The sequence below is a fragment of the Exophiala bonariae genome (genome assembly GCF_035927105.1).
Source record: "Exophiala bonariae strain CCFEE 5792 chromosome Unknown scaffold_29, whole genome shotgun sequence".
NCBI classification, from domain to species: domain Eukaryota; kingdom Fungi; phylum Ascomycota; class Eurotiomycetes; order Chaetothyriales; family Herpotrichiellaceae; genus Exophiala; species Exophiala bonariae.
In genome coordinates this window covers 533,814-552,048 of record NW_027042504.1, presented here as the reverse complement: position 1 = coordinate 552,048, position 18,235 = coordinate 533,814, and the positions used below count along the sequence as shown (strand labels likewise).

The 18,235-nt window shown below is 50.2% G+C and overlaps 8 protein-coding genes across 8 annotated transcripts; 3 read left to right on the top strand and 5 right to left on the bottom strand.

Moving 5' to 3' along the window:
• Positions 1-285: 285 nt before the first annotated feature.
• Positions 286-1,245, top strand: RPS3 (40S ribosomal protein S3; the record flags this gene model as incomplete). Its single annotated transcript, XM_064851072.1, has 3 exons — positions 286-439; positions 517-830; positions 913-1,245. 3 exons carry the CDS (start codon positions 286-288, stop codon positions 1,243-1,245), a joined length of 801 nt encoding a protein of 266 aa, XP_064702341.1.
• A 497-nt stretch (positions 1,246-1,742) lies between these two features.
• LTR84_007518 (uncharacterized protein) lies at positions 1,743-3,554 on the bottom strand (the record flags this gene model as incomplete). The annotated part of the gene is made up of 1 exon (XM_064851071.1): positions 1,743-3,554. The coding sequence occupies one exon, from the start codon at positions 3,552-3,554 to the stop codon at positions 1,743-1,745; it is 1,812 nt and encodes a 603-aa protein (XP_064702340.1).
• Positions 3,555-4,366: 812 nt separating this feature from the next.
• PAA1 (Polyamine N-acetyltransferase 1) lies at positions 4,367-6,462 on the top strand (the record flags this gene model as incomplete). Its single annotated transcript, XM_064851070.1, has 5 exons — positions 4,367-4,429; positions 4,491-4,596; positions 4,657-4,808; positions 4,860-6,050; positions 6,112-6,462. The coding sequence occupies 5 exons, from the start codon at positions 4,367-4,369 to the stop codon at positions 6,460-6,462; spliced, it is 1,863 nt and encodes a 620-aa protein (XP_064702339.1).
• Positions 6,463-7,609: 1,147 nt separating this feature from the next.
• LTR84_007516 (uncharacterized protein) lies at positions 7,610-9,394 on the bottom strand (the record flags this gene model as incomplete). The annotated part of the gene is made up of 1 exon (XM_064851069.1): positions 7,610-9,394. The coding sequence occupies one exon, from the start codon at positions 9,392-9,394 to the stop codon at positions 7,610-7,612; it is 1,785 nt and encodes a 594-aa protein (XP_064702338.1).
• A 514-nt stretch (positions 9,395-9,908) lies between these two features.
• LTR84_007515 (uncharacterized protein) lies at positions 9,909-11,105 on the bottom strand (the record flags this gene model as incomplete). The annotated part of the gene is made up of 2 exons (XM_064851068.1): positions 9,909-10,276; positions 10,376-11,105. The coding sequence occupies 2 exons, from the start codon at positions 11,103-11,105 to the stop codon at positions 9,909-9,911; spliced, it is 1,098 nt and encodes a 365-aa protein (XP_064702337.1).
• A 518-nt stretch (positions 11,106-11,623) lies between these two features.
• LTR84_007514 (uncharacterized protein) lies at positions 11,624-13,405 on the bottom strand (the record flags this gene model as incomplete). Its single annotated transcript, XM_064851067.1, has 1 exon — positions 11,624-13,405. The coding sequence occupies one exon, from the start codon at positions 13,403-13,405 to the stop codon at positions 11,624-11,626; it is 1,782 nt and encodes a 593-aa protein (XP_064702336.1).
• Positions 13,406-14,162: 757 nt separating this feature from the next.
• Positions 14,163-15,954, bottom strand: ELP3 (Elongator subunit; the record flags this gene model as incomplete). The annotated part of the gene is made up of 2 exons (XM_064851066.1): positions 14,163-15,539; positions 15,601-15,954. 2 exons carry the CDS (start codon positions 15,952-15,954, stop codon positions 14,163-14,165), a joined length of 1,731 nt encoding a protein of 576 aa, XP_064702335.1.
• A 556-nt stretch (positions 15,955-16,510) lies between these two features.
• On the top strand, positions 16,511-17,712 carry TCA8_1 (Succinate--CoA ligase [ADP-forming] subunit alpha, mitochondrial; the record flags this gene model as incomplete). The annotated part of the gene is made up of 2 exons (XM_064851065.1): positions 16,511-16,661; positions 16,781-17,712. The coding sequence occupies 2 exons, from the start codon at positions 16,511-16,513 to the stop codon at positions 17,710-17,712; spliced, it is 1,083 nt and encodes a 360-aa protein (XP_064702334.1).
• Between the last annotated feature and the right edge of the window lie 523 nt (positions 17,713-18,235).

The following is an 18,235-nucleotide window of genomic DNA, read 5'->3' as shown; positions in this document are numbered from 1 at the left end:
TCGTGGTGGCGATAAAATCGAGTGTTCCATTACTAGGTTGGTTCATTACGTGGTGCCCAGACTTACGACAGGCTCTATGCTGCCGTTCAGGGGTCAAGAATAGCGCCGTACTCAATCGGATACGATATCCACCAGCCTTGGCATGTATCACGTGTTTGCGCAGCCCACGAAACTCCGCACCCAGAAATTATCATCGAAATTCAGATCCCCCTCCAACATCTTGCCGTCAATTGCGCGCACGCCTCGTTCAATTCATTATTCCTCCACCAGACAACAACTGCAATCATGACTACTCAACAAGGAGCGATTTCCAAGCGTCGCAAGTTCGTCGCCGACGGTGTCTTCTATGCCGAACTGAACGAGTTCTTCCAGCGTGAGCTGGCCGAGGAAGGTTACTCTGGAGTCGAAGTCCGAGTTACACCCACCGTCACCGATATCAGTATGCAGCTCTTGCGAACCTTTCAAAAAGAAAAAAACAAATGAGACACGAAATCTGACTTTACATCTTACTCACAGTCATCCGCGCCACACACACCCAAGAAGTCCTAGGCGAGCAGGGACGACGAATCCGCGAACTCACCTCCCTCATCCAGAAGCGATTCAAGTTCCCCGAAAACAGCGTCTCTCTCTACGCCGCCAAGGTCCAGAACCGTGGTCTCTCTGCCGTCGCCCAGTGCGAATCCCTCCGATACAAACTTCTCAATGGCTTGGCTGTCCGAAGAGCATGCTACGGTGTTCTGAGATTTATCATGGAGAGCGGTGCTAAGGGTTGCGAGGTCGTTGTCAGCGGAAAGCTGAGAGCCGCCCGTGCAAAGAGCATGAAGTTCACTGTAAGGACAACTCGCCCGATTTCAGAGTTGCACAAATTCAAGACATGAAGAGGATATTGACCAGTGTTTTTTCTCAATCTAGGACGGATTCATGATCCACTCCGGTCAACCAGTCAACGACTTCATCGACCACGCCACCCGCCACGTGCTGCTACGACAAGGTGTGCTCGGCATCAAAGTCAAGATCATGCGCGGCAGCGATCCTGAAGGCAAAGCTGGACCCCAGAAATCCCTCCCCGATACCGTCACCATCATCGATCCCAAGGAAGAGCAGCAGGTCGTACAGCCCATGTCGCAAGACTACGGTGCTAAGGCCCTGGCCGCACAGCAGGCAGCTCAGGACGCTCGCGCCACCGAGGATCAGGAGAATGGTGCTGCGGAAGGTGGTGAGGAACAGCAGTTCGCACAGGAGTAGTAGTTCCGTGCGTGGTGTTGGGAAAATTACTTGGCTGGTCTTGTTGTGTTTCTTATGCATCGCAGAACTGGCTCCATCAAGATACACTGGGAGTTGAAAAATGCTCATTGAACCTCTTTTTTCTTACCATGAGTTCTCATCTCTCTACTGATATCGTGATGGTTTGAGCATCATACTGGTGAACTGCCTAGTTAGACGACTTGGTGGCAATTTCTTCAAGCATCACGTTTTCGTTCGTCTGCTAGAGGAGACGAGACATGGAATTGAATGAATGATGTGATCTCGGATAGCGCATCGAATGAAAACATCACATCTTGATTCTCAATCATCCTCATGCTCATTGTCATACCTTCTTCACTTCGTTTCCTTTCTAATCTTGCCATGCGAAGTAGCGCTACTTTTCCTCGTCTAACTGGATATATGAAACTGAAGAACTTGATGGATCAAGACTTCATGTGTCAGACTCAATGCCCGACGTCCCATTTCATTGCCCCTGATCACAGGAAAACCTCCACATTGAACTCCAGCACACTGACAGGATATTTCAACTCAAACTTCTCCAAGACCGAAGGGTGCAGGATTCCGAAACTGCCAATCACGACATCCTTGCCCGCGATCATAGCATGTATACTCGCAGCATGGCCAGGGAAGAAAGTTTGCTCGTTGAGCTCCTCAATCCAATACTGGATACTACTTCCCGCGGTACCGTTCTTAGCCTCAAGTCCCTCCTCCCTCGTAACGAATGCGGTCTTTAACATGGCAAGAATGCGGTCGAGCAAGCCATGGACGACCTCGAAACCTGAGGTCTTGCCATACCAGGCAGCTGCAAAGTGGCGCTCATTACGGGACTTGCGCTCAAGGTCGGGGGCTTTGTAGGCGACGTCGCTGACCTCGAAGATCTTGATCGGGATCGAGTGGTGCTTATTCTCACGGATCGTCTTCAACAGGCCCGGGATCAGCGTCGTCCGCACGACCTGGTATTCCGCCGTCTTGGGATTCGCGAGCCGCACCGCTGTTGATCCGTCGTCTGTGCGGTTCAGCCAGCTGAAGTTCTCGTCGTGCGAACAAAGGATCAAAGTGAGAACTTCAGACCACCCGGCCATGGCGGCTTCGAGGCGTAGGATGTCCGAGAGCTTATTGATCGCGAGTGGCGCAGCGATGGTGGCGCCGACTTTGGGGAAGGCTCTTGGGAGCTTGTTGAAGCCGTAGGCGATGCAGACGTCTTCCATGATGTCGGCTTGGTGCAGGATGTCAGCACGTGTGGGTGGTATGTCAACGTCGATGAGGTTGGGATCGGATTTAGAGGGTCGGGCCGTGTATGACATGCGAGTGAGGAGGTTGCATATGTCGGTTGGGGAGAGGGAGAGGCCACAGCAGGCATTGATGTAGTCCACTTCAGCCTGTGTGGAGCGAGGTGTCAAATCAGGGACTTGTCTGGACTCGCCGTTGTGTTCGGAAATGATTTGGATGGGCTCGACGGTGAATTTCTCCGAGGTGTATTGCGAGAACATGGAGACCAGGACGTTGATGACCATTTCGACTTTGGTTTTGTCGGTGGCCGTGCACTCAATGAAGACGTTTGTAGTGTTGATGCTTATCTTGCTTTGGTCACCATTGATGATCGGAGGTAGCGAGCAGACATCGTGGTTTGAGTCGTAGATGACTGGGTATACTGGGGAGTCTCTGATGATGTGCAGATAGCGGCCAAGATGCTTGTCCTTTTCGTAGAAAGTCATGAGTTCCTCGCCGTTCATCTCCTTACTCTGATTTAATGGAGTGAACTTGATATCCTTTGGAGGCAATGCTTCATATGTGAAAGGTCCTTTGATGGTGTCGAGATCATGGGTACCAATGGCAACAAGAGTCCGCTGTCTTGCCAGATTTTGATGTAGCTTGTCCTGCAGGTCGATGAAGGACTCGTATCTGGCTTGGTCGAACTTGATATTTCGCAGAATCGCACCTGAGACGTAAGGTCTTATGCTGGAAGTTGCCTTGGCCACGGTGATCGACTGCAATTCACCATTTGGTGGAGCTTTCAAGACATACTTCGGAGCTTGGATCTTGCGGTTGAAGACATTCAGCATGAGTTGAATGCCTTCATAGCAGAGCATGTCGTACCGATTGGCGGGAATTTCGATTTTCAACTGGGGCGGTTCTTGCTTTCCGTTGACTACGGGTCTCTCCGTGAGTGATGTATCTTCATCCAGTTCAATACCAAAATCGAAACATAACTCGTCGAACTCGTCAGTTGTGTATTCTCTGCCCAGTGCCTGGAAGAGGGCAGCCTTGTCCACGGTGATAGTAGGCATGATGGCGGGATGTGCGGTGAGAGATGATGGTGCTTTGGGAGACCACCAGGCGACACTCTCCGTGCTCAGATGTCGTAGATATTAGTCTTGCGATGCTAAAAAGCCGTTCCCTGTGACTTGTTCGCTGGGAAGAGACAATATCAGATTCTTCTTACTGCTTGAAGACCAGTCATTGAAGGCTTGGCGGGATATTTTCGAGTTTCGAAAACAAACGGCTGTCATTTGAGTCATTCAAATAGTGTGGCGCTACTACTGTGGCTTCGTAGGGCAGCAACAGAAAACACCAGCCACAGCCACACGTCCATCCAAAAAGGTCACATATGACGGAAAGCTCATACAACGATTCTCCCAATTGCCATTCCCATTGCCATTCCGACTCCCACTCACCCACTGAAACACCTCTTCAACTCATCCACTCAACATCCAACCCTCAATCTTACGGTCTGCTCGAGTCCTTGTCCTCCGCGCTGTCCGGATTGGGACTTTTGAACCTGTTTCATTGGTAAGTGGCTGCGCTACATGTCCTGCGAGTGTCTTTCTTGTCCCTATCGTCCACCGCACAGCCCTGCCTCCACCATGCGTCAACAAACACCTTGTTCACCCTTTGAAATGTACAGTTAATTGACTCTCGGACAGACAGGCATGTGTTGGATGTTGCTTTGATTCGCCACCTACTTTTACGCACCCTCAGCCTGCTTCCCACTTAATACGCGTTCACCAGCCATCCCGCCCACCCACCACCATCCCCTCCCCCGGCTTCCCTCACAACCTGGGAATTCCGCCATAATTCTCGACCCCATTCACAAGCAAACATGGCAGATCAAGAAAGTGGCGACGAGCTCTATCCCATTGCAGTATTGATTGACGAGCTGAAGGTATGGCTGCACTTCCCAACCATTTAAAACCTTGCCAGGTTGTGACTGACACTATCAAAAGCATGATGATGTTCTCCTGCGCCTAAACGCCATTCATAGGCTTTCCACCATCGCCCTTGCTTTGGGTCCTGATCGAACAAGAGACGAGTTAATACCTTTTTTGGATGGTACGTACTGGCTTCTACTATTATCGTCTCCCTGCTTCAAATACTGATACTCTCCCCCAGACTCTGTCGAAGATGAAGATGAAGTCCTTACCGCACTCGCCGAAGAGCTTGGGAACTTCATAGAGTATGTCGGAGGACCAGACTATGGTCACGTGCTGTTGGCACCGCTGGAAAATCTGGCAGCCATCGAGGAGCCACTTGTCAGGGACAAGGTATGAGGAGCTTCAAAACAAATCCTCAATACTGATTTCTAACATTCTTAGGCCGTCGAATCTCTGAACAAAATCTGCGAAGAGTTGTCCGACAGACAAGTAGAAGAATACTTCATTCCCCTCACAATTCGTCTGTCCAAGGCGGATTGGTTCACATCTAAAATTTCGGCATGCGGCCTGTACACAACTCCCTATAAGAAAGCTTCTCCTTCTTCCCAACAAGGTTTACGCACACAGTTTGGGCACCTGGTTCACGATGAGACACCTATGGTGAGACGTCAATCCGCAAACAACCTCGCTAAATTCATCAAAGAAGTAGGACCATCAGTGGTCATTGATGAGATGATTCCCTTGTTCCAACACCTGGCCAGCGACGACCAGGACAGTGTTCGTTTGCTTACCGTTGAGGTTCTCATTTCAATTTCAGAAGTCATCCCTAAGGAGCAGCAGCCAAGCCACGGCGTTCTTCTCACTGCTTTGCGTAGTCTCTTCGAAGACAAAAGCTGGAGAGTGCGATATATGGTGGCTGAAAAGTTCGAAAAGATTGCCAAAGCTGTCAATGAAGAGGTTGTCACTCGAGATCTGGTTCCAGCATTTGTTAAGCTTCTCAAGGATAGCGAAGCCGAAGTCAGAACCGCCGTCGCCAGTCAAATTCCAGGTTTCTGCGCACTACTTGATCGCGAGACATTGCTCAACGAAATCATGACAAGCATTGAAGATCTTGTATCCGATCCTTCTCAACATGTTCGAGCGGCTCTTGGAACTCAGCTTAGTGGATTGGCACCTATTCTTGGCAAGGAGGAGACCATCTCTCATCTTCTGCCCATGTTCTTGCAGATGCTCAAGGACGAATTCCCCGACGTACGATTACACATCATTTCCAAGCTGGAACTTGTCAACGATGTCATTGGAATCGATCTGCTCTCTCAATCTCTCCTACCAGCTATCGTACAACTAGCCGAAGACAAACAATGGCGAGTTCGTCTTGCTATCATTGAATACATCCCCCTATTGGCCAAACAGCTGGGTGTGAAGTTCTTTGATGAGCAATTAAGTTCACTTTGTATGGGATGGCTGGGTGATACCGTCTTCTCTATTAGAGAAGCCGCCACACTAAATCTGAAGAAACTGACCGAAGTGTTTGGTGTCGAGTGGGCCAGCCGTTCGATCATCCCCAAGGTGACTGCGATGAGCCAACAAGAGAACTATCTCTACCGTATGACTACATGCTTCGCTATCACGGTAAGTCTATGGTTGATCGGGAACACGAATTATGGCAGAGCATTCTAACCAAATCTTTTAGACACTAGCCCCTGTGGTCACCCTCGACATCATTCGAGAAAGCGTGCTTCCTATGATGGATCGGCTCGTGGCAGATCCCATTCCCAATATCCGCTTCAATGTGGCCAAATCATATGCCGTACTGATCGATACGCTCCGAAGACTTCCCGAATCTGGCACAATCGCTGAACTTGAGTCGTCCAGCACTGGTGGCTCACCCAGTCCCAAGGGTCAAGACCTCATCAACGAACATGTTCTACCCAATCTAGAGAAGCTGAAAGACGATGAGGATGTGGATGTCCGGTATTTTGCCACCATAGCTGCCGGTGGTACCACAACCAATGCAACCGAGAGGATGGACACGGGACAGTAGATTTTCCCGCTCCTCTCAGTCAACTTGGCTGCCAGCTCTCTGGGCTGGAGGGGATGGTTTCGGGGTGGTGGAAGAGCGTCACAGTCCTCATCGTCGTCAACGTCGTCATCGTCAAACATAGAGCAAGAAGAACAAGAGAGAAATGATTGGGAAAGGACAAGAAATCCCTCACCACTCCAGAAAACCCCCCCGAATAAGGGAATATGAGGATTCAAGGAAAGGGGCCGATGGAAATAAATGAGTGATACCACAGTTGAGAAATGATGAGACAAGTGTGAGATGATTTAATTACCTGTGCGTTGTGTACATGTGAGACCAAGGTTTGAGCACTGGAATCTTGTCTCTATCCTAGTTCATCCTCTTTCTCCCACACACTGGCTCTCCTTCCCCCCTTGTTTCCATTTCCCCACCTGTGAATCGCGGAGACACATGGACTATAGCTAGAACGCGTCGACATGCCCAAGACGCCTATCCAATCCAAGCCGCCTCCTCTCGTCCGGCCAAATACTTGCCGACGTCAAAGGCCTAAAGCAGGTGAGGCCCCTCAGGGACGAATGCCATGTGCGACATATCAGCAACACGAACTTATCCTCAGGTTTGACTGTGTCTAATTGTACCTTGCCAAAGGAATGCCATTGATGGCCGGATCGGGTGTCAAAGCAAGTGCTAAATGTGGGCACACTGTGACATCAATGATACGCTGGTAAATACAAGGAAAATTGGGCGTTTTTGAAAAATGCTGTTCTTTTTATACAGTCCACTTGATGGGAAGGGAGTTAGCTTGTGGCCGAGTCGAGGCGGGGCGGCTTTGGTCAGGCTGGATGAGCTATAGCTATACAAACAGGGTGGCTGCAGTGTGGTATCCAAGAATGAAACAACGGCAAACCAGCATGGCCGGCGGTCTCACCGGTGGTATAGTGTTATATCCAAAACGAAATCAAGCCAGTTACATCCACGATATCACATGTATCCAAAACATGCGTGACCACAAGGCAGCAGCGCTTTCCAAAACAATAATGAGCTCTGCTAGTCGTCCCACAATCATAAGCTGAATCCAATGTTATATCTGTTGTCGTCGATCAGACGGCCGTATCTGGAGACAAATCATGTTAGCCACACCTCGCATCGTACGTCGAGGAGTTAAAACTCACTCAAGCAACAATCTAAAATACCAAACCTCCAAATCTTCATTTCTCAGCGCCTTCTGCGCCCATTCGCGGCTCTGCTGCGCGATTTTCTTGGCCTCGACCTTGCCGGACTCGACCTGATCGAAATACCGTACCGACTCGACATATTCGTCGCCGACCAAGCCGAGCGGGACATAGTGGAGCCACGGTCGGATCCACTCGTCGTGCCACTCGCGGAACACGGCGAGCTTGTACACGATGGATTTACTCAGTAGCCAGGCGTAGTAGCGGCCAGAAAAGGCGTTGCCATCGATGTCAAGCAGATAGCGTGAAGCGAAAGCATCGAACATATTGACGGGCTCGACGGTGCCAAAATATGCGCGCTGGGCATCGCAATCGCCTGGGTCGCACTGGCCGATGTGTGTGAATTTGACGTCGAAGTAGTGCGCCATCGACTCTGTTGAGATCTGCTTCTCGCGCCACATGTCGGGCGTGGCGGTTGAGTTATCAAGTTCCAGAATCTTGGACTTGCTCAACGGTTGGATCTTGGTGAGGAATCGTTGACGATGCTGTCTCCTCCACCCTCCATCGCGAGAGAATCCTCCAGTAGTACTTCCTCGCCAGAACATGGTGGGAACTTTTTCTTCCCATGTCATGTCCTTCTCCTTCTCGTATTTGACTCGACCCACGTAATACCAAGGTGACGGATAGAGAATATCTTGGAAGCTAGAGATCTTGGATTGTGAGAAGATTGGGAACAGTTCGTGCGTCACGTCAAACGCGTTTGGCCGATCAAAAAATCCAAAAGACTTCTCCATACTTGGAGAGTTACATATATCAGAAAATGCTGTCGTGTTGCGAATGAAGCCCAACGGGAGATCAGAATATGCGGCCACGTTATCGGGGCAGGAATCATTGAGACATGATCGAGCCGGACTGTCAGGAGAACAGGACAATCGCGAATTACTCCAGGTCGGTTGGTGTGCAAAGCGGTTGAACCTCGTTGTCCTATACTCCTTAATTCGTATGCCCTCACCCAAATCGGCTGGCCGAGGAGACCATTTGTTCTTCGGGTTCTGGTTTTCATATGCTTTGGGCATGTTCTGATCTGTAGCGACTTGAACATGATGCAGCAGGTCGTCATGTTGCATCACCACTCTCGGCTCATCATGAATGTTAAATGGCAGGTCCATATCCGGTAAATATTTGATGAAATCTTTCAACATGATGGGTGTGGCCTCACGATGCCACTGATACATGTCACCACCGCCATCGATCTTGGTGATCTCACCATTCCGAATCATGACCGAAATCAGCGCATTGTCGAATCCGATCGCCTCCCTGGTCCTCTCACGAATGACTGACGGTTCCAGAGCCCAAAAAGGGAGGAGCTGATGGTAGATAGTATCATATTCATCAATCAGCTCGACGCCTCTCTTCTTCGCGAAATTGTACCACTTGTCAAAATGTGGGGGTGGAGGCAGTTTGTATCGCCTGCGGTACTCGGCGACCGCATCATTTAGGGACCGCGACTGGCGCGAGAGGACGGCCTGGAAGTTACCGTCGGCCTCGGCAACTAACTTGTGGATGGGGTGTGATAGGGAGCTCGCGGGAAGGACAGGCAGTTTCTCCTCGTGCGTATGATGACCGTAGAGGATGTTCTGGGCGGATTCATCGATGTAATAAGGGTCGCGCAGCCAAACGAGGGTGAATACTGCGACGGCGACCAGGAAAGTCAGGCCCAGTAACTTTCGAGATCTTATCATGCCTTGCACATGGCTCGTATTGGGGTTTCGCAGACTCATACATAAGACGGGAGTGGTTGAGGGGAGCACAGACGCATGCTTCGATGGTGGCACTGTGAGATGGTTTGCGATTCGGGATTTGCAAGATGAGGCGGGTGCACAGCGATCTATCTGTGAGCGACCGAGATGATCATGCTCCTCGATAGGCTATTACAAACAGTCAGTTGTACGACAGTCAGAGGAGGAGAAGTACAGCTCGATCGACGAACAAGGGGCTCTACAAGCGATTCCTGAATCCTGCCGGCCTCATGCTTTTTGTTGGAGTTCTGGCCGCGGGTTAAAGTACTTACTAGCGGCTCACACCATCCGAGGTTAGTACTAGTGAGGAGTGCTAGCCCCACTAATGTATTCTTAGTGCTCGGCCATCTCCCTCTCAAGGAAAGTGTTCCGAGTTGAAGATATCTGGCAATCCTCGACAAGCACTCTTCATCCATTCCATACGAGAACTCCTATGTTTTAAAACGGTGACAATAATAGTTCCTATCTAGCTATCCGGTCCACACATTTATGAAGCTCAATATCCCAGAACTTTCCAAAACGGCCTACTCAACTTCGCACCAACATCGCTAATAACACCAACCCATCCTCTCGCCGTAGCAATCAGATTCGTGACCCCAATAATGCGCCTGACAAAGACATCGGACTGCTCGAAATCATGAGCGTAGACGTCCCAGATCGCCTGGTCTGCCACCACAGGTTGCAGTCCCGCGGCTTTCGCCACCGACGAGGGCCCTCGAAACCCAATGACCAGCGCACGGCCTATGATTCCCTGGTCTGCGACCAGTCGCGTGGTTGCTTCGATGACATCTTCTATCTTCGCCATTGCGCCGCCGGCCATCACCAATGCTCCATCAATGCCCAGGAGCGGTGTTTCAACGAAATCTAGACGCAGGCATTCTCGTCAGTAAACCGTGTTGCCTTGTAGAGAGCTCTGCCGCGAACGCCATATCATACGTAACAGCGACGCTCGACAATACTCACATGGATTGATCATGTTGACGCGAATGCCACTCTTAAGCGCGCCCGTGATCCGCAATGTCCTGAACAACCCCACCACGCCATGTTTGGCAGTCGCGTAGAAAGGCAAACTCGGGAGACCGCTCAAACCCGCCAGCGACGAAACAAGTATCAAATGCCGATCGCGTGGCGCGGTATGCTCGTCCACGCTGCAATTCCTGCTACCAGGGTTACGCGACAAATACGCGATTGCCAGGTGCGTAGTGTAGACGACGCCCGTGAGATTGATATCCAGCGTCCGGTGCACCGGCGCAGGGGGATCCTCCATAGTCGCGTAGTCTGGCGGGTCCTGGAAGGAGCCCTCTTCCGGCACGCTGGTGATGCCCGCGTTGGCCATGACATGATCGATGCCGCCATGGGGACTGAGCTTCGCGGCTTGCTTGAAGAAGGCAGCTTGACTGGGCCAGCTGCTCACGTCGAGTGAGAGGAAATGGTGGTTGGCGTTGCCTGTTTCTTTTCTTATGCGCGCCACGAGTTCAGTGCCTGCTTGGGCGTTCACGTCGCCAATGATCACATTTGCGCCGTGGTTAGCCCATTGTTGGAAACACGCGGCGCCGAAGCCTGATGCGCCGCCTGTGATGAGAATGGTCTTGCCCGCGATGTTCTTGTAGTTGATGGGCAAAGACACGTCCACGGCGTTCGATCTGATCACGCTGCTCCCGTACGGTATTTGCCCTGCTTCTTGAGATTCCATGATAAGGAGTTGGCGGTGTAAAAACAGGTCAGTCTTTGCTAGGGAATTTTAAGTTTTATATTCGTTCTCGGTAAGCAGCCACCAAATAAATCGAAAGCCACAATGGAAAAGCATCTGATTTCTACGGTGTCTATTTCAGTGGGTGTTGTATATATACTTCTATTGTTGGTACTTTGTGTAATCTCCGTGGACCTTGAATCGTTTGCACATTCTCTATCTACCGGAAGCGGCTCACTTAACAAAACGGCCCAGTCCCAGCGAGTTGCCGCCCGTTGTAGCCCGTTGCAGACAAGATAACCTGACATGAAATCACTCGTCTGTTCTGCTCCATGAGACGATTACTGATGAGTGGTGAGTGAAGATGGAGAGGAACTACAAGCCGAAATCCTTGTGGCCTACTTGATTGTGTTGTGGACTACAGCTTGCCAAATTTTATGTCAGATCTTGTTCATTATAACCGTTTATCAACTGGGGTATCTTTTCGTACACATAAGCTCCCAACACTGAACCGATCAGGGTCAGACTGTCAGCAAGTCACTGAGCGGTGGCGATCCATATGGCTGAACCTTCTCTACCACCTCAGTCGTCTGCTCGAGATCTTTGAGCAAGTGCAATTCGGAAGTTGTTGAACCGATGGCATCAAGACTTCTAAATCCTTCTTCTACCGACCATCTCTGATTCTCGCCCACTTGATGCAAGACGCCACATGAGTGACCGACCACAAGAAGGCCCGGTGGACGTGAGCCTTCATCTTCTACTGCCTGACAGACATATTGTAATGTGGTTCGAATGACTCTCTGGTCCGGACAGCTGGCACGCTCAATCACTGTGCAGGGTGTACTTGATGGCCACAATTTTCGTTTCGGACCCTGTCCAGCTTCTTCATCCGGAAATACAGTAAGACTCTGAACTAGACTCTCGAGTCTGTGCAACGCCATCAAGAACACGACCGTCTTACTCTTTCTGTATGATGGAGGCTCCGGTGCGGCACCCTTCCTACCCGTCCCTGTACAAATAACAACTTGGTCTGCAACAGCTCGGTGAGTTACGGGTATATCTGCGAAAAGTGGCGCAGAAAGTGCACTTGTAATGCCAGGAATTACCCTCACATCATAGCCGCGCTCACGGAAAAATGTCACCTCTTCGGCTCCGCGCCCATAGAGATAGGGATCGCCTTGCTTCAAGCGAAGCACATCCTTACCTTCCCTTGCAGCATTCAGCCCAAGCTGCAAAAGTTCCTCCTGAGCTGCATCTGCATTACCAGGAAACTTGCGAGCGATATGGACTGGAGTTCGTCGTGGGATAAGCGCCAAAATCTCAGCAGGAACGAGCTTGTCGGCTAGGATAAAGTGAGATGTCTGAATCGCTGTTTGTGTAGCGATTGTCAGAAGAGAAGGATGGCCTGGACCTGACCCTGCCAGTGTGATTGTACCTTTACGCAGGGGCAATTTTTCTGATAGTATGGACTGCTCAAGCGTGCTATCGGAAACTGGTGGAGGTGGTTGCGCAGTAGTTTTGTAGGCCTCAAGAATCTTTGCGACATCTGAATCTGTGATGCTTGCCAGCCTGTTCAGCGGCCAGTACTCGCATATTTGTGAGAGCCATCTCAGTCTCCTTGTCCTCAGAACTGCTGGATCGCGATCATTTTCTCGGACCAGTTTGTTAAAGGTGTACTTTTGCGCTGCAGCCTCTTCATCTTCTATCTCAGCCTCTGCTGCCGGTATAGAGCCACCAGTTTGTGTTCGATAATCCTCTTCCCAGATCTGCCTTCTCAGTGATCCCAGCCTTTCGACTGACTCACCAAAGTTGGCTGGCAAAGAGGAGACGACCTCGCGCCGAATGCGAGAAGAAAGTTTGCAGCCACTCCCGGATGTAGTGATTCCTATTTGTAACGGCCCGTCCAAATGTGTAGATAGGAGGGTGAATGTGCAGAGTTTAGGAGCATCGACAACATTAACAGGTATTCGCTTGCGCCTGCAGAGACCAGAGATGCGAATGCTCCTAGAATCGTCCGCTGGCAGGGTCACGAAGACTGCATCGACATAGCCGTCTAATTCTTCTCTTCCTAGTGAATTCAATTGTTGCTCCTCAAAGTCTTGCTCTATCCGGGATACCTTGCCCTCCTCGATGGCGCGGGCTAGAGTAAAATGGACTTCTTCGTGGGCGGGAGCGATAATGATGGGTCGTGCGCCAACTTGTAGGGATTTGGTGCATCTTGAGGCTGCGAGTGGTCCACATCCAATGATCAGATGGACATGCTCAACACAACTGTGTGCAGTCAGCAGTGCAGGGACCTGCATTGTGACTTGATCGAGGAGGGGTTTGCTGCTGAGCTTTAGGAAAGAATATGAGATGTGGAGAAATGAATGTAAATCGAAGTTGAGAATCTGCCGCCCAACGCCATAGAAATGCAAAAACGACTATGAAATAGGAAATGTCGTCCAAAACCGGTCCCATGAGAAGACCTGGACCTCAGAAGGCGAACAAAAAGATTTGTTGGAGACGCTCGGAGAAAGAGTGACCTGCGTTTCGGAAGAAAAAGAAATGACGCGATTTTGATTTGCCAGAGGCTTCTTATCGCTTATCGCCCAGTGGAGGCCCATTTTTTGGCTGCGGGGCCGCGGAGGCATTTCCCAGCAGCTCTGGTCCTCTGTAGCAGCCATTACTCCACGGGTCAACCGACACACTGCATTTGCTGTATCTTATCAAGCACGATTAGACATAACGCCCATATCACTTGCTGATGTTATCTCGACCAACATGCTGTGCCGTACCCTGCAACACCGACCACCAGGCGTGGTGGATAGTTGCACCGACAGGTTGACAACAACAACCCATTCTCGTCGGTGAAGTCAACTCGTTGAGCATTAACAAGACAGCTTAGTCCTTTTTCGTAATGATTCAGCCTTGTGTGGGCGTATCAATGGAATTTACCTGCGGTGAAAGACTAGCAGATTAGCTCCACTGGTTCTGCCGCGGACGTAGGCGGTGCTTTAGGTCGCAGACACATGTGTCAATGACATGAATAGCCGTGGTGTTGAGCGCCACTGTCGGTCTTCAGTCGTCCTCTTCTGCATCATCGTCGAAGGACAGTGTTTTGCTCATATATGGACCATCAAGCGTGTACCCAAGACGTTCATAGTAGCTTCTGACACCAACTCCACTGATGACGCTCATCTTCTCGCTGCCATGCTCATCTCGAGCGATTCTTTCAGCTTCCTTCATCAGTAGGGTTCCATAGCCTTGGTGTTGGAATCTGCTCTTCTCACGACCGTGAATGGGAACAGCCAGTCCATAGACATGAAGTTCTCGCACAATACTGGTTGGTTGGCCGGTGAGTTCGGGTCGGAAGGTGTGACTGTCTGTGCACTTCCTGAGTCTTAGCAATGCAATCAGGATGTCCTGTTTGGGATCCTCATAGGCAAGAAATGTTTCCCAGCCACCATTAGCAGTGTAGTCTCGCCTCACAAGTTCTACCTGGGAGGGTCTGATTTTGTTCTTCACTTCATTTATGCCCACTTCTCTTGTCCGGACATCTCGACATGTGGTCCCAAAGTCCTTCATTCGAGAGAGTGCCAATTCTCTCAAATTGCCATTCTCTACACCTGAGGTCACCAGGGGCATGGGGATATCTCGTTGGACGCGATAAATCCTAGTCCAAGGAGGAATGAGTGCTAGAATACGTGCAACCAAGTCGACGAGAGCATTTGGCGTATAGTTCTTGTATCGACCGGTCCGCCATAGTTCATAAAGTCCTGTCCCTCGAATGACTAGAGTGGGATAAATCTTGAGTCCGTCGGTTCGAAAGTCCGGGTTTTCAAAGTATTCTTGGAACTGGAAGATATCTCGTTCCATGCCAACATTGGGTAAATCAGGCATCATGTGAGAGACAACCTTGAAACCCGCATCCTTGCATAGCTTGAATGTTTCGACCACTGAAGCCACAGTGTGGCCTCTGTTCGTGTCTCGAGCGACATCCTCGTACAAGGATTGCACTCCGAGTTCAAGGCGGGTGCAGCCATACCGCAACATGTCGGTCAAATGCTGTGTTTGACAATGGTCGGGCCTTGTCTCGATAGTAAGGCCAACGCATTTGATACTGGCCATCTCGCCTGCCATGACTGCTTCATCAACATTGCTTGTTTGATAGCCTGAACAAGCATTGTGTAACTGAGCAACAAAATCTTCTCGATAACTGCTCGGAAGTGACATAAAGGTTCCACCCATGAGAATGAATTCGACTTTGTCAACACTGTGGCCCAGAGAACGAATTTGGTCTATCCGTCCTCGAGCTTGTTCGAATGGATCGTAACGGGCACGGATCGCGCGCATTGATGTGGGTTCATATCCAGTGTATGATTGAGTCGAATACTCAAAGTCTGAGTCTGGACCTCCTGGACAATAGACACATGCATTTCCTGTGAAGGCGATGTGCTGGATTACGACTATCAGTAAAAGGACAATCGTTTTGGTTTTCTTGGCATGGGTCACCTACGGGACAACGATGTGGCTTGCTCATACAAGCAACGACAGCAATTCCACTTGCCGATCTTACTGGCTTTGCCATTAATTTTGCCATCAAATGCTTCTTGTAGTTTTCGGGAACGGCGGAGAGAATTGCTGTAAGTGGAGGCTGGTTGCTAAGTCTGTGCTTCTTTGAAACATCGCCTCGGAGTCGGTTCAGATTGATATCCTTCTTCGGCTTGGAAGAATCCAGACTAGACTCATACTCCTGAATCAAAGCATTTGCAATGTCGGTACAAGCGGCCATGTAGCGAACATTCTCAGGTGCCAATTTCTCCCTCTTACTCAACTTCACCTTGGTCTGGGTTACCGTCTCTGTTGCCATTGTGTTGTGAGGTCGTAGGTCAATGTTTTCGTATGCAAATTTTGGCCATCAACAGCGACAGCGTCCGATAGTCGATGAATAACGCATCTAACATTGAACTTGAAAGGAGGTGGTCTGCATAAAGTGGCACAGCAGAACCTGTGACTACCACGGGGAATGGTGTAAATTCAAAAATGATAGACCAATTAGGCAAGGCGCAGATTTTGTTGACCGGGATGGAATTACTTTTGCTCGGCTTGGCATAGCAGCTCTTGCCCAGGATTGCAGCTTCCGCGGCGAATTGCTCCTTAACCGTGAATTGGAACACGGGTTGGTCTTCTAGGCTCTGAGCTGCTCGCCCGTCCCACTCCGAATCGGCAAGGAACACCTCCGCAGCGCAGCCTCTTCTTGTCTGGGGAGCTCATCGGCGCACATTATTGAAACAGATACAGAACAACTCGCTTTCCCTCGAACTCGCAGCCAATCTTCTCAACAGACTCAACATCCGCAGTCCTTGAGCTGAATCTCGAGGAACCCTTTCTATCTCGCTGTTTCCTGTCACCTTGGCCGCCCAGCCATGCATGCCATCAAGACTTGCGCCTCTACGGCGATGCGACATGCATCCCGTAGAGGTTATGCTTCTGTTTCCTCGGGCTCAGCTTACAGTCAGAGTATCCCAAACTTGAGAATCAACTCGGAGACAAAGGTCATCTTCCAGGGGTTCACAGGTAAGCTATCGCCTGCCCATTCTCACTCTGGCAGCTACTGATATGGTTGTGCAGGAAAACAAGGAACGTGAGTTTACACTCGAATCTGGACGACCCAACATCTTCTAACGACCTCCAAGGTTTCACGCACAACAAGCAATCGAATATGGAACGAAAGTTGTCGGAGGGTAGGTGGCAGGGAATCAAAAGATACGAATTCTACAGGCTCACAATTCTCAGAACAAATCCCAAGAAAGCTGGTTCTTCCCACCTCTCTCTTCCCGTGTTCAAGAACGTCAGTGATGCAGTCAAGGAGACGGGTGCTGATGCAACGGCAATCTTTGTTCCTCCACCGCTAGCTGCTGCTGGTATTGAAGAAGCCATTGCAGCCGAGATCCCTCTTGTAGTCTGCATCACCGAAGGCATGTGCTGCATGGTTCCTTTGTGGAGTGAGTCTGTTCTAATATTACTAGGTATTCCCCAACACGACATGATTCGAGTGACGAATATCCTCAAGACCCAAAGCAAAACTCGTCTGGTCGGACCTAATTGTCCTGGTATCATTGCTCCCGGTCAATGCAAGATTGGTATCATGCCCGGATTCATCCACAAGCGAGGACGCGTTGGTATTGTTTCACGATCCGGTACTTTGACATACGAGGCGGTTAATCAAACCACGCAAGCTGGCCTTGGCCAGTCCTTGGTTATTGGAATTGGAGGTGACCCCTTTGCTGGAACCAATTTTATCGACTCCCTACAGGTTTTCCTTGCCGATGAAGAGACTGAAGGTATCATCATGATTGGTGAAATCGGTGGCAGTGCTGAGGAGGATGCAGCGGACTTCCTGAAGAGCGAAAACAAGAAGAACAAGCCTGTTGTGAGCTTTATTGCCGGCATCAGTGCTCCTCCTGGACGAAGAATGGGTCATGCAGGTGCAATTGTCAGTGGCGGCAAGGGTGGTGCCGACTCCAAGATCTCGGCCCTGGAAGCTGCTGGCGTTGTTGTTCAACGGAGTCCAGCATTGTTGGGCAAGTCACTGCACGAGCAATTCGTAGCCCGTGATTTGCTATAGGTTTGAAGAGGTCGGCTGGGACTGGGTTACTTTGTTCACAGGACATAAAGGTCTTTTTTGTACTTCAGAAATGGGACAGCCTTTGCGTTGTACACGTCTGAATGGTCCATAGCGAATCTGTCGATACTTGTGTTGATTTCTATAATGCCCTTCCTTGGATGTCATGGGCTGCACGAAGCGACCAGCCCGAGCTCATATGCTTCCCAAGACACTAGATGATCCGTCCGTACTCTGGGCAGCTATTGATTTATGTCCTTCGTTGACGATTACCGCAACGATATTTGTCCCCTCCGACTGGCTCGGACGTTTAGCCAGGCTTGAAATCCGCAGAATACCATAAAGCCGGCATATATCTACAAGGATCAATAAGACGATGATATTCAAATCAACAGACTGGGTAAGTACTCACAGCGACCGCAATAAAAATAGAACCAGCCACCGCAGCAGGGTTCTCTGGGTCCTCTACCATACCCATCATCATATGGTGATCTCGCTGCGGCAAGTTAGTCAACTATCGGGCTCG